At 40.5% G+C, this 14,852-nt stretch overlaps 2 protein-coding genes across 3 annotated transcripts in view; both read right to left on the bottom strand.

Annotated features, from left to right (window-relative positions):
* LOC755122 (disintegrin and metalloproteinase domain-containing protein 10) overlaps positions 1–14,852 on the bottom strand; it is a 56,329-nt gene that overhangs the window by 25,661 nt on the left and 15,816 nt on the right. The window lies entirely within an intron of this gene.
* LOC115919169 lies at positions 3,405–12,379 on the bottom strand. Of its 2 annotated transcripts, none has more exons than XR_004061736.1 (2): positions 4,394–11,397; positions 3,405–3,576 (listed from the first exon to the last, which is right to left on the bottom strand). XR_004061736.1 is itself a non-coding variant. In XM_030972241.1 (2 exons), the coding sequence occupies exon 2, from the start codon at positions 10,950–10,952 to the stop codon at positions 5,082–5,084; it is 5,871 nt and encodes a 1,956-aa protein (XP_030828101.1). In that variant the 5' UTR covers positions 10,953–11,257; positions 12,075–12,379; the 3' UTR covers positions 3,726–5,081. The 2 variants fall into 2 exon arrangements, 1 of the variants encoding a protein (XP_030828101.1); XM_030972241.1 differs by lacking the exon at positions 3,405–3,576 and adding an exon at positions 12,075–12,379 and having other exon boundaries at positions 3,726–11,257.

Below are 14,852 nucleotides of genomic sequence, written 5' to 3'. Positions count from 1 at the left end.
GTTCTGTTTACTGTTATTTTATAACACAATAAATTAAATTTTATCTTTGAAGTTTGAATTTTTTGAAATACTTGGAAACAACAAAAAATTGCACACCTCTACAATAGGCACTCACTGTAAGTTCACTTCTGCAGGCAATGTCAAAACCAAAAGTACTTTTTATACAGTAGGTTAATCCTCTACAGCAATTAATGTTGAAGGTCAAGTATGAGCAAGTAGAAAGTATGAAATTCATAGGAGAGTATAATTGCAATATGATTGTAAAATGTACCAGTACAGGTGTAGGCAACTCTATAAATGCAATTTTTTTTTTCGAACTTCACAATCACCATCTAGAGATGATAAGGAGAGAGAAAGAGAGGGGGGGGGGTAAAAACTTGGATTCTTTATTGCAGTCAATAGCTGCATCTACACTGCAACCGAAAATCATTGATTTTTCTCACATTTAAGTGTTTCGCCAGTAGTTGCATAACAACTATAGCAACTACAAGCAAACAACAAAAAATTAAAATTAAAAAAATGAACCTCTGAAGTGTGGTTATTTGAAACGCCTGCCAAAGTTTCGATGATTTAAGCAGTGTAAATGTTGATAAGTTGTGCATGCGCACTTCTAAAAGAAAAATTGGTACGGACAAACTTGGACGATTTATAAATAAAATTTTCCAGTAGTGTAATTGATAGTCCGACTATTTTACGAAATTATGTTTGGGATGTGTAAATGGGCAAACAGATCGAGGACACCAGGTGATCTGATATTGTTGTTGTTGTCATTGTTTATTTTTCAAACTACTTCACTACCTAGAAGGAAAACACTTCGTTCAGCTGCTAAAATTGTGCAGATCTTCATCCCCATGAACTTTATCAAAGATATCTTACAAATTCAGATGGCTTATAAACAAATACCGTATTAACCTTAGTATTTATAAACATTTATAACAATAAAGTCTACATTAAAAATTAATGCTCTACATGTTACATACCGGTAGTCAGATGGTTCATAACTGATACTAAAACATTATGTAAGCATATATACATTCAAGATAGCTCCAATGTGCATGTATTTACAAGCTACTTGGAGAAGCGTGAGAAAATGTGTTTCGTCATTCTAGTGACACCAAATCTAAACTTTGACGAGGAAGTGTGGTTACAGTGAGTGAGAGGTAATCAATGCTAACTACATATTTGCATGCATGAGCAGAGAGCTGAGGCACAAATTCACGCTTAATTTAATCCTTTATCACATCACAAACCTACAAACATAGACGTACATGTACATGTACGTATATATATATCGTAAAAGGGATACACGGTCAAGCAAATAGTGCAGCACTGCATACACTGAACAAATACAAATGTACTAAGGTGTATTTTGGTAAAAAAGATTTAATGGAGCATTTTCAAAACAAGTTCATCTAGTACAGTACAAACTAACCATTTTCAAGGGTATATATACCAGTAGTAAGGAAAAACCTACATTATTGGTTGACCAGATTTATGTATTGCATGGACTACATTGTGGAGGTAATACAATGTATGCATTTTGTTATTTCCTCTTTAATTAGGTACTCTGGAATAAAGTGAGGTCAACTATAGAAATATGTTCTGGTTCTGAAATGAATATAGAACAACCTTCATATCTGGTCATACATGTCCTAACAAATCAACAACAACAAAAAATATCAATCAAACAGGCCTCAGCATCTATCATTTAAAAGATATCCAATGAACTCTGAAAATGTTATAAAGTAATTTTTCAAATATTGTGCATTGAAAAATTATGCATTGTACATGTAGTTGGATCATGGTTGAAAACTTGAAGTATGAACCAGGCACAAAATCTTGACCTACTTGAAGTTGACTATCAGCCTTTTCACACACAGCTAAAATTCTATAAACATGATTAGTTTAAAGGGCTTTAAACTAATCACCTGAACATACGACATCATTCACACACAGAAATTTCGGTGCGATTGTTAATCGTTTCATGATTAACTACTGCTCGTAAAATGCGCAGTAGTGCCATTGCGCATTGAAGGTCATGTCATATCAATCAAAGCGCACGCTCCATCCAGTTTAAACACGTCTGAAACACGTTTAAACACGAATAACCTTTCACACACAAAATGTCAAGCTCTCTAGATACGAACTTCGTATCTGCAGCCTGCTTATAGGGGCGTATGAATCGCGACTTTGTATCTATCCCAACATCGTATAAACGATGTTCACACAGGGAAAATTTTCTATAAACATGTTTAAAACTGTTGAGTTAAACACGTTTATACTAATCATCTCTAGATACGATGCATTTTAGCTGTGTGTGAAAAGGCTGTATGATCTATGTGCACTATCCACATTTATATACCTCTCTTTAGTCTGTTTATTAAAGGGATCCGGTGACTGTGTCTCAGATTCTGAAACAAAGTCCTGGATTTAGCTCATGCTGCAATGATATAAACCTTAAGGTCAGTCAGGAACCCGGTGACTTTTACAAGCCGATCGCCTGTCTGATTATCAAGATATTTATGATTAGAGTTACAAATTTTAAAACCGTTTGCCAAACGGTTTTCATAACACTACATTCTATGGGGGAAAACGAGTATGGTAAGACCGGTTACTCAAAGATTTTTACTTTTTTGAGGCAATTCTTGATTAGTTTGAAGGGCAATTTTTGTAGGGCTTCAATATTACACCATATCACAGACACTGATATAAACACGTACATGTACATGTAGGGCCGTGTATCTCAGATTTAACATTGTTAAACGATCCCTTTAAATCAGGGTTGGGCGGTAAATACCGGTGGAGGTAATTACCGTCGGTAAATACCGGTAAATACCGTCCGGTAAATAAGATGCACGTCCGGTAAATATGTAAAAAACAGGAAATATGATTTTAATTCTCTATTTATTAATAATTTTACTTGTTTTTAGCCCCATAACTGAAAATATTGTTCTGAAATAATTAGCAGCACAATACTCATAGTAGGAACACACAAACAGATTTATGCATACAAAATTGTACACACCCAAACAAATGGCATTTTGTGCATATGCTAATTAATAGGTATTCATGAATATGATAATTAGCAACTGGGAACCAATATTGTAAAGTTTAAGATATTTGAATAAAATCAGTGAAAATTTGAACAAAATCGGGCAAGGAATAAGGAAGTTAAAGCTTTTTGAAATGACTATTAACTAGAGGGCGATATTCAATTTGATGACATCCATGCCTTTTGTACATCAAATTTCATGTTTTTCCTTCTTTCTTGTGATTTAGATAATAGAATGCAAAATGATATTCTACTTCACATGTTGTAGCTTCGTTTCCGAGAAACCTTCTACAGGGTAATGATTAACGTAGTAAACGCACTAAACTGAATCATTCACACAAGACGCAGTCTCTGCAGTATAAACTAGCTCGTGCCTTTATTCAAGTCTAAACATCGACGACAGTCTCAATAAATCCAGAACAAATGTAGAAACGTGTAGTGGTAGTGATGTCGATAGTATATAGTCGCGATAGTGGATAGTGTCGTGGCAATAGTGTCGTCGATCGTACTGATAGTGTGGTTTACTGTTAAGACACAAATAAACAGTATAATATGTCAACAATAGATACATCATCATATAGTGTATATAATGCAATAATCATGCTGTTAATAATGGTTATGCTATTACATAACTCCTGATATAATCTTCTCATATTCAAGTAATGTACATCTTTGTAGAAATGCAACAAGTTCCAATGATCATTAAATCCCTCTTAATATCCCTTAGTTCAAGCTATCACTGCCAATTAAACATGCAATACATATATACAGTCTAAAGTTTTGCCTAACTGTAAGACAAAGAAACAAAGCACTAATCAGTGCAGTGCGCTTGAGTGCACAGTGCCCTAATTTGGCTGCACTCTCTGGGTCTTGCATTTACCCCTCACACACACCCTACTAAACTACATGTATATCAATCATACATGCTCTGCACACAGCTGTGTGTGTGTGCGTACACTAGAGGCTATATGCCTTGGTGAACAGAAACTTTCTAAACTCCAAACTAACTTTAACTCTTCTATATACAACTTTCCTCCTATTAATATAGCAATCAACTACTGGGTATGAAACTACAATTATTACTGTTTCAATCATATGTACAAACTCATTATAACTTGAGTAAGAATGACTTATAGAGCAACATATATTCTGGTAATATATCAGCTAACGAATACATGCTACAGTATACTAGCATTGTATTATATACAACATAATGAACCAAGAACAAAGGATTGGTACACAAGTTACTTTCTTCTTATAGGTTTGTCTCCTGTTTCTCACAATGTATGTAACCTAGATTCAGTATACAAGAATATATGAACAAGCAATATATTGACTTACCAACTGTTAAATATCCCGGTTCTAATAGATGATTACAATGAAAGATCCTCCAAACTTTCACACAATTCTAAATTGAGTTGCTAACTCCTTTCCTGTGTAATTCGGTCTGCACTGTAGGATGTTGCATGCATCCCATGAGATGCTCTACAAGCCAAGTTTATGCAAATTAGCCCTAAACAAACACCCCACTGGACCCTGGGCTGTTCCATGAACAAACAGGGGAACTCTGTTACATAATCTCAGAGGGAAAGGAGAACTTGTTTGTGAATACATGATTCAATTTCAATATAACATGCTTATGACGCTACATCACCGGCCCCAAAATGAGCTAACTACCAGTTACTCATTTCTCTATACATTACACATGAATGATAGCGGCATAAATCAGTCTATAAGTATGGTAAACTTCAATGCACATAATCAAACATAACCAAATAAATCATCAACATTATGGATGGAATGCATGCTAAATTACCTTAGCACGTAAATTCAAATATGAATGACTTTCATGAATAACATAAAGAAGTACAATTTGTATCGTTCAATCAATCAACAAATCAGCAATATGAAACGTTCTCTAAAATCCTACAAATCATAAGGATTTATATACTTCTAATAAACACTTGATGTCTAGATAACTCTCAATATCAGGCATATATATTGTACTTCAAATATTGGATTGGACAAACTATTGAGCAGTGTCCTTTCCTGCTTCTAGGAGACAGAGTTTAGATATTGGTCTTTTGTAGTATTTTGACCCGACTCTCACTTCTACCTGTCTGACACGTCCGTGTCTGTCAGGATATGTCGCTGTGACCTTTCCTAGTGGCCATTTACCGCGAGGCGAGCTATCATCGGCTACAAGGACCAGGTCGTCTGTCTGGAAATTCCTCTCAACTCTAGTCCATTTTTGTCTCTGTTGCAAGAGGGGGAGATATTCTTTTATCCACCTCTTCCAGAATTGGTTAGCCAAGAATTGGACTTGACGCCATCTTCTCTGTAAATAGCTGTCTTCCTTCGTAAAGGTTCCAGGTGGCAGAGAGGGATTCTTCCTCAGCAAGAGTAAGTGGTTCGGCGTCAAAGGTTCCTCGTCTCGAGGATCAAGGCTCAGTTGTGTCAAAGGTCTTGCATTTAATATTGCTTCTACCTCTGTCATCAATGTCGTGAGTGTTTCATCGTTGACCAGCTGCTGTTTGAGGAGACTTCCGAGGATTCTTCTGATAGATCTTATCATTCTCTCCCAGGCTCCTCCCATGTGACTAGCGCCTGGTGGGTTGAACTCCCATGCTATCCCCTTCTGCATAAGAAAGAGGTCAACCTTCTTTGAGTTCAGTTTGTCTAAGCCTTCCTTGAGTTCTCTGTAGGCTCCTTTGAAGTTTGTTCCATTGTCGCTCAAGATCTTTTCTGGACTGCCCCTCCTGTTGATGAACCTTCTTAGCGCATTTATGAAGGAGTCTGTTTCCAGTGAGTTGGCAACTTCGATGTGTACTGCTCTGGTAGCTAAACATGTAAATACACACCCATATCTTTTCACCTCACTCCTGCCCTGTTTGACATAGAATGGTCCAAAGAAGTCTACACCAGTGTTGGTGAACGGTGGGTGGTCTGGCGTCACTCGCTCTACTGGCAAGTCCGCCATAAACTGCCGGCCTCTTGCTGAATTCCTCTTCTTGCATTGGAAGCAGTTACCTATGACTCGTCTGACAGTGGCCCCGCCCTTGAGGATCCAGTACCTGTCCCTCAGTGCAGTCCATGTCATACCTGCTCCTGAATGGCCGACCTCTTGGTGGTAGTACATTACCAACAACTTGGTCACGTGGTGATCGTGTGGCAAGATGAGAGGGTGCTTCATCTCGTCACTGATAGGGGCCTTGGTCAGTCTCCCTCCTACTCTCAACAACCCATCCTTCATTACTGGGGTTAACTTAGAGAGGGTGCTTGCTTGTTGAAGTCTGCCGTTATTTCCCTTGTCATTCGTTGCAATTGGGAAAGCTTGCCTCTGGACGTGCTTAATGACTTCTCGCTCGGCTGCATTCAACTCCTCGAGCGTCAGGTCTCCTTTCTTCAATGAGGCTATACCTCTGCTGACTCGAAGCTTGAGGTAAGTCTTGTATCGAAGTATCCATGCGACACCTCTCTTCAGTCGTTGCCATGTTGAATACTTGGCCATGAGTCTTTCCAAGATGTCCTCGGACATTGTTGCAAACACTTGCTTCTTCTTGACTTCAGGATCGAGAAGATCCAGTGTTGCTGTATCGGTCTTCACTAGACTTGGAGGGGAGACTGGCCACTCGCATTCTTCCTTAACCAGGAAGCTTGGTCCTTGGAGCCACCTTGCTAGTTTTCCTGCAGGCATGCCCCTCGATCCGTCATCTGCAGGGTTAGCGTGAGTACTCACATGTCTCCACTGAGACCTCTCACTCATGGATTGGATCTTGGCTACCCGGTTAGCTACAAACGTCTGAAATCGCCTACTCTCGTTGGAGATGTACTGTAGAACTGATGTCGAATCTGTCCAGTACGTGGTGTTCCTTAAGGGCAACCTGAGTTCCTCCTTGATCGTCTGACCAAGCTTAACTCCCAGCGCAGCCGCTGATAATTCCAGTCTTGGAACAGACATCTTCTTGAGAGGACATAGTCTTGTCTTGCCCATCACGAATGCGCAATGTATGCGATCGTCTGTGTCTGTGACCCTCAGGTATGCGCATGCAGCATATGCTCTCTCTGAAGCATCACAGAAGATATGGAGGTCGTAGCTGGGATCAACAAACCCTGTTGGTTTGAAGCACCTGTCTATCTTTACTGATGACAACTCTGGTAGTTCTGATAGCCAGGACGTCCACCGCTGTAGCTCATCTTTCCCCACTGTCTCATCCCAGCCTAGTCCTTGGGCACAGAGATCCTGCAACAGAATCTTTGCGTTTAAGCTGAAGGGAGCCACAAATCCCAATGGGTCGTATAATGAGCTTGTTGCGGACAGGAGGCCTCTTCTGGTAGTTGGTACATCCTTAGGTGATACCTTGAACCCAAATGAGTCTGAGTTCATGTCCCACAGAACTCCAAGAGTTCTCTCGATTGGTAGGTGGTCAAAATCCAAGTCTACAACTGACGCTGCCCGTTCTGTTGAAGGCACTGCAGAGAGAACCTCTCTGTCGTTGCTGACCCACTTTGTAAGCCTGAATCCACCTCTCTTCAGGATCTCGCACAGCTGGGACACCAGTCTCTTTCCTTCCTCTCTTGAGGAGATGGACTTCAAACAGTCGTCGACGTAGAAATTCTCCAGGACTGTCTGGGAAACTTCAGGATCAAAGTCCTGCTGGTTGTCTTCTACCGTCTTGCGTAGTGCGAATCCAGCACAACTTGGAGATGATGTGGCTCCGAAAAGATGAACTAACATCTGGTATTCCTTGGGAGTCTTATCCAGGTCTCCGTTGTCCCACCATAGGAATCTCAAGGCTCCAGCATCCCTTGGTGTTACCCGGACTTGATGGAACATCCCTTCGATATCTGCTACAAGGGCTATCCTCTCTTGCCTGAATCGTAGGAGGACTCCAACCAGACTGTTCGTGAAGTCTGGTCCACTCAGGAGTTGGTCATTGAGTGACCCATTGCAGAACTTCGCCGCACAGTCAAACACGATCCTGACCTTATTTGGCTTCATTGGGTGTCTAACGGGATGGTGGGGAAGATACCAGACAACTTCATCGCCTTGTCCATTAACTTCTTGTGCGAAGCCCTTGGTAATATATCCTTCCATTGTTGTCATGTACTGGGTATGTAGTATCTTGTCGTTCCCAAGCCTCTTCTTTAGTGACTGGAGTCTTGACTCTGCCATTTTCTTGTTATTTGGAAGAGATGGGGGGTATTTCCTCCATGGCAGTCCTACTTGGTAGTGTCCATCTACCATTCCTACTGTCTCATCCATTGTCTTGCGGGCCCTCTTGTCTTCTACCGAATCAGCGAGCCGTTCGTCTCTGAAGGCATGGTCGACCTCCCAGAACCTCTGCAGCTGCTGTTCTAACCTTTCTTCATGCTTGGTGAAATTCACGCTGTATGGAGCATCGGGTGCAGAGGTCATGGTTGGTCCCATGACTGTCCATCCGAGTAAGGAACGTACCGCATAGGGTTCCTTCCTCTTTCCCCGTCGCTGATCTATCACCCAGAAGGCCTCTGGAGTATCACTTCCGATAAGGAGACGTACCTCTCCTTCATCAATTCTAGGTAGATGAACTCCCCTCAGATGTGGCCATCTGTTTAAGTCCTCGTCGGTTGGAATGCATGATTTGGATATAGGCAGTTTGTCAACTGTCCATACCTTTGGTAGATCGATGCTCTCTCCATCAGAGACGTTCTTCACCGTCAGGCTAACTTCAAGACCCTTCCTTCTCAAACCAGCCTTGTTAATGGTGGTGAGTTGGAATTCCTTGTGGGCTCCTTGGACCCCTAGCTCCTCAACAAGCCGCTCATCACAAAGGGATACGTCGCTGCCCTCGTCTAGCAGTGCCCAAGTTTCTAGCTCTTTGTTATTCCCTGCTACCTTCACTGGCACCACTCTAAGGCACACTTTGCGACGTGTTGAGAATGTGCTGTTGCACTGGCCTTGAACGTTCTCGTTGTCTTCAGCAATAGCATGATTGGTGTTGACGCTGTTACCGGCCCCACTGGAGTCTCTAGGGCCCCTAGGATTGTCTTCCTTTGAGCGATATTGTGGCTGGGTCGCCTTTTCCCAACTAGGAGGATGTAACAGGGTGTGATGCTTCCTGGTACATCCCTTCTCCTCACAATTGGATCTGTCCATGCATCCCATGGCCATGTGGTGGGGCAGGAAGCAGTTGTCACACAACCCAACTTTCCTGACGGTCTTCCTTCTTTCCTCAAAGGACTTCTCCTTAAAGATCCCGCACTCTTTCAGGTCATGTTGCCTTGTGCAACATGGGCAACCCTTAGCCGGTTGACGGTCTTGGCGAAGCGTCTTGTACTCTCCTTTACCTTGAGTAGTGAGAGTCGTTCTCCTCGTATCGGGTTTCGGCCTTCCACCAGATTTATCTACCTTCACGCTGGAAGATCTCCCAATGTTCTGCCCAAACATGTTGTTAGCAAGCTTGGCTGAATTCTCAATGAACTTGGCCATGTGTTCAAAGGAAGGAACTGTGCTGCCCTCCATCATCTGGTGTGCCTTGATCGCCCACTGGGATTGAAGATGTACCGGCAACAGCTGTTGGATATGGAGTAGATTGTCGGAACTGTTCATGTCCGCAGTATACCCCATCTGTCCCAGCACCATTTGACATCTCTGCATGTCTCTGCATAGGTCCCACATAGCAGTGCCATCGTTTGGTCGCAGGGGAGCCCGGTTTAGCACCTTCTTCATGTGTGCGGTGGCGACGACGTAAGGCTGTCCGAACTGCTCCCTCAGTATTCGTCTAGCCTCCGCGTATCCTTCACTTGGAGCCATCATTACACAGTTCTCGATGCTACTTCGAGCCTTGCCTGAGCAGTATTGGACCAGGTAGGTCAACCTTGCCCTGTCATCGGTGACCTTGTCTGCGATGTTGACCTCAAAGCTGTTGATGAAGCTCCTGTATTCTATGGGATTACCACCAAATGTGGAGAGATCGGGTTTGGGTAAATGAACAGCAAGGTTAATAGCATGAAACATTTGAGACATATTCAAATCCTGAACATTACTTTTACATGAAACATCATTAGTGGCATTTAACTTACATTCTTCCCACACTGGTGCATTAGGATTCAATCCAAATTTGTGGACAGGCTTGTTATATTCACTTACATGTACATCTAACACTTCATTCTTTACCTGAGGATCCTTTACACTATTACCCTCATCAAAGATTTCTTCTTCAATCAATCTAGCTTCTGCTTCAGCGTTCGTTATCTCATTGTCTATCTTCATTGTAGATAATTGTTCATCCAGTTTTAACTGTTCTCGTTTGAGCTCTTGAGCTCTTACTAACTGTTCTTTCTTGAGTCTCGCTAGCTCAGCTCTGACCTTGGCGTCCCTCAGTCTTGCAGAGGATGATGAACTTGTGCTGCTGCGCTTCGAAGACCTACTTCTCCTCGACGCCGATGACCTTACGGAAACCTTATCTGCCCCCGCCTCGTCTAGTTCAGTCGTCGGGGACTGCCTCTTCGTAGCCTCAGCATCCCACTCCATCATTCGCCCGTCGAACTCAGCCTTGTTGCTCTCATGCGACTCAAATTGTTCCTTCGATGTAGCCTTATCGTCCTTAGACAACCTTTTGTAGTATTCGCTGTATTTATGTTGATACAGCAAAAATGTACCCTTTAGCTGTCCATACTTCCGCCTGGCTGCGTTAAGATTGTCGTAACTTGACATCATAACTTCAAGTTCCTTGTATTGCTTTGCCAGATTTCCAACATAACCCTGGCAAGACCGTTTCAGAGCCGTGACTTCATCACGCTCCTCCTTCTGGCGGCTTATCTCCATCGAAGCTTCACGTATCTGTCCCTCTGATTGACTATAAGAAGGAGATTCACGCGCTTTCTCCGATGGCTTGTCCTTCAATGCGTCATCCATTATTGTCGCGAACTCATTCACGATGATAAAAAGTTGTAAACTGATGTAGCTTCGTTTCCGAGAAACCTTCTACAGGGTAATGATTAACGTAGTAAACGCACTAAACTGAATCATTCACACAAGACGCAGTCTCTGCAGTATAAACTAGCTCGTGCCTTTATTCAAGTCTAAACATCGACGACAGTCTCAATAAATCCAGAACAAATGTAGAAACGTGTAGTGGTAGTGATGTCGATAGTATATAGTCGCGATAGTGGATAGTGTCGTGGCAATAGTGTCGTCGATCGTACTGATAGTGTGGTTTACTGTTAAGACACAAATAAACAGTATAATATGTCAACAATAGATACATCATCATATAGTGTATATAATGCAATAATCATGCTGTTAATAATGGTTATGCTATTACATAACTCCTGATATAATCTTCTCATATTCAAGTAATGTACATCTTTGTAGAAATGCAACAAGTTCCAATGATCATTAAATCCCTCTTAATATCCCTTAGTTCAAGCTATCACTGCCAATTAAACATGCAATACATATATACAGTCTAAAGTTTTGCCTAACTGTAAGACAAAGAAACAAAGCACTAATCAGTGCAGTGCGCTTGAGTGCACAGTGCCCTAATTTGGCTGCACTCTCTGGGTCTTGCATTTACCCCTCACACACACCCTACTAAACTACATGTATATCAATCATACATGCTCTGCACACAGCTGTGTGTGTGTGCGTACACTAGAGGCTATATGCCTTGGTGAACAGAAACTTTCTAAACTCCAAACTAACTTTAACTCTTCTATATACAACTTTCCTCCTATTAATATAGCAATCAACTACTGGGTATGAAACTACAATTATTACTGTTTCAATCATATGTACAAACTCATTATAACTTGAGTAAGAATGACTTATAGAGCAACATATATTCTGGTAATATATCAGCTAACGAATACATGCTACAGTATACTAGCATTGTATTATATACAACATAATGAACCAAGAACAAAGGATTGGTACACAAGTTACTTTCTTCTTATAGGTTTGTCTCCTGTTTCTCACAATGTATGTAACCTAGATTCAGTATACAAGAATATATGAACAAGCAATATATTGACTTACCAACTGTTAAATATCCCGGTTCTAATAGATGATTACAATGAAAGATCCTCCAAACTTTCACACAATTCTAAATTGAGTTGCTAACTCCTTTCCTGTGTAATTCGGTCTGCACTGTAGGATGTTGCATGCATCCCATGAGATGCTCTACAAGCCAAGTTTATGCAAATTAGCCCTAAACAAACACCCCACTGGACCCTGGGCTGTTCCATGAACAAACAGGGGAACTCTGTTACATAATCTCAGAGGGAAAGGAGAACTTGTTTGTGAATACATGATTCAATTTCAATATAACATGCTTATGACGCTACACATGTTATGAAATCCGATCAAGAACACAAATAAATAGGAAAAAACGAAAGACTTGTGAAATTTGATGTACAAAAGGCATGGAGAGTTGTCCACAAATGATGTCATCAAATTGAATATCGCCCTCTAGTGACTAGTCATTTTAAAAAGCTTTAACTTCCTTATTCCTTGCCCGATTTTGTTCAATTTTTCACTGATTTTATTCAAATATCTTAAACTTTACAATAAAAGTAACTTACATGAAGGTTTTGGTTCCCTTTAATGAAGAACATCATATCTTGAATAGGTGTATATTTGGTACCTTTTTCCTGTATTTTTTTCCAGCAGTACATAATTACAGACCTAGACAAACACACGAACAAACACACACACACACACACAAATAGTACACACAAGAGCAACCATACTCACCACCATTGTTATTATGTTCAAAATTGGACAATTATCCCTATGAACAAGTGAGTGGACAAATATATTTCCCGGTATTTCCCTGTAAAAAGTGGTAAATACCGGTAAAAAGCGGTAAATACCGCTTATTTCCCGGCATCCGGGAAATAAGCCTCCGAAGCGGGAAATATGCCAACCCTGCTTTAAATCTAGCCATCTGATTGGTCGAAATCAGAGTCAAAATTTTAGCCATCCCAGTAAAGAAACGAACAATTGCCGGTTGCCAGGGTAACGGTCAATAGTTAATGGGAAAGATGCCTGTTGCCCAGGTAACGGGCCGCATACATGTACATGTAGTTCAATTTTGCTGAGATCACCATTGGTTAACGTGCAAAAAGTTTCTTTGTGCGAGTGCGGATAGTACCAAACTGTGCTTTGTACAATGATCTCCAACTTTCCAGCAAATATTTACAGACAGTGTCTCAGATTAACTGTGATGTTTTAACCAATGTTTACTCAAGAAATGGATAGGGCAAAAATTCTTTGTAGATTTTTTTTGTGAATCTGGAATATATAAAAAAGATATATGGACTGCTTTAATATTTGAGGCATAGCTGTTACATCCCCTTCAGTCTAGATAGAAACAGCTGTGCCTCTCATAGCAGTCAATAAAGTACATGTACATGTAGTCATGTACTGTACATGTATGTGCACATTTCGGAAAGTCCCTGTAATATACTTGTAACCACAACTGCCAGATGCCACCTCATGTTGGTCAAAAAAGAAAAAAGAAAAAAAAAAGAGCAATGCATTTGTGACCCCCTCCCCCTCCTCCATTCCCCCTCACTTTAATTCCACTGAAATGCACAACCCAAATTAAACAATCATAGCAAATGGGGTACATGTATAATTTCAAAGGGAAATAAATTGCAAAGGGAAATACATCTTTAGGTTTTAATAAGAATATCAAACAGAATGAAAATATTCTGGCATCTATTATCAATCAAACGTGAGTAGTTGAATTAGTTGAGGGGGGGGGGGGGGTAGGGCGATACCCAAGATTACAGTGTTATACATGTAGATACCGGTATTAGCATACAAGTACATTATGAGCACTTACATGTATCAAGAATTAATCCATAGAGACAAAAAAAGGACATAAATTCAGAGAAAGCGAGACATATTGTGGAAACGGTTCAATGTTCACTCAGTCTGAAGAAAGCATTATACTTCTGTACATGTACATGTAGCTCTGGGTTCAAGTGGGTTGGGTATAATGGGGGAATACACCTACAGAGTTGCACAAAGGTCAAAGTACAAATATTCTGCACGAGTTGTATGCAGTTCAAAGATTGGGCGTGGACCATACATGTACATGATATGAATGTGTTATGACAATTTTGCAGTCTACTATCCTTCTGTGCCATAACAAGAACAAAATTAATATAAACTATCTTTGAAGTCTTCAAGAGAGATATTTTTCATACATTACTTATCTATGAATTTATGAATTTTGGTTCACAGTATCTTTCAGAAGCATATAAACTCCATGATATATTATTTACTTAATTTATGTTCAAAGAAGAAAAAAATAGCCATGCTGGCTACATGTAAGTCCAGATACATTAACTTCTTGGAAGAAATTTGCGGCATAAATGGCATGATTATTTCAATATTGTTGCTCATGCCTGATTTGTACTCTTGAAAGAGATTAGAACAGTAAATGCGTACATGTAATTTGAATTCTCATAACATATCACCTGTAGGCATTATGTTTGTAAATAAGATACAACTGTTTTGGGGTAGACAAAATCACTAGAATAAAGAGCAATAATAGCAGATCTGAGTCTGACGTTTGTATAATCCTTACAAACACTCTGCACAGATTATCTTGTGTGTGTGTACATGCAGTGTCAACTACAGGAATGGCAGCTTTCTAAAACCCTCTTGATCGATAAACTTCATCGTTTATGGCACTTCTATTTGGGCTGTCAACACACATTTTAGAAACAGGACGCAGGTTATGAATCATAAGGTTACAGAGTGGTCTCTTGCACTCACACTGTACGGCCTACATGTTCATTC

Source organism: Strongylocentrotus purpuratus, unplaced genomic scaffold (genome assembly GCF_000002235.5).
Source record: "Strongylocentrotus purpuratus isolate Spur 01 unplaced genomic scaffold, Spur_5.0 spur5_scaffold_6, whole genome shotgun sequence".
NCBI classification, from domain to species: domain Eukaryota; kingdom Metazoa; phylum Echinodermata; class Echinoidea; order Camarodonta; family Strongylocentrotidae; genus Strongylocentrotus; species Strongylocentrotus purpuratus.
Note: the sequence above shows the minus strand (reverse complement) of the source record. Positions and strands in the feature narration are given on the sequence as shown.

Bases quoted from the DNA above. Each gene is read 5' to 3' on its own strand.
- LOC115919169 (XM_030972241.1), bottom strand. From the start codon at position 10,952: ATGGATGACGCATTGAAGGACAAGCCATCGGAGAAAGCGCGTGAATCT.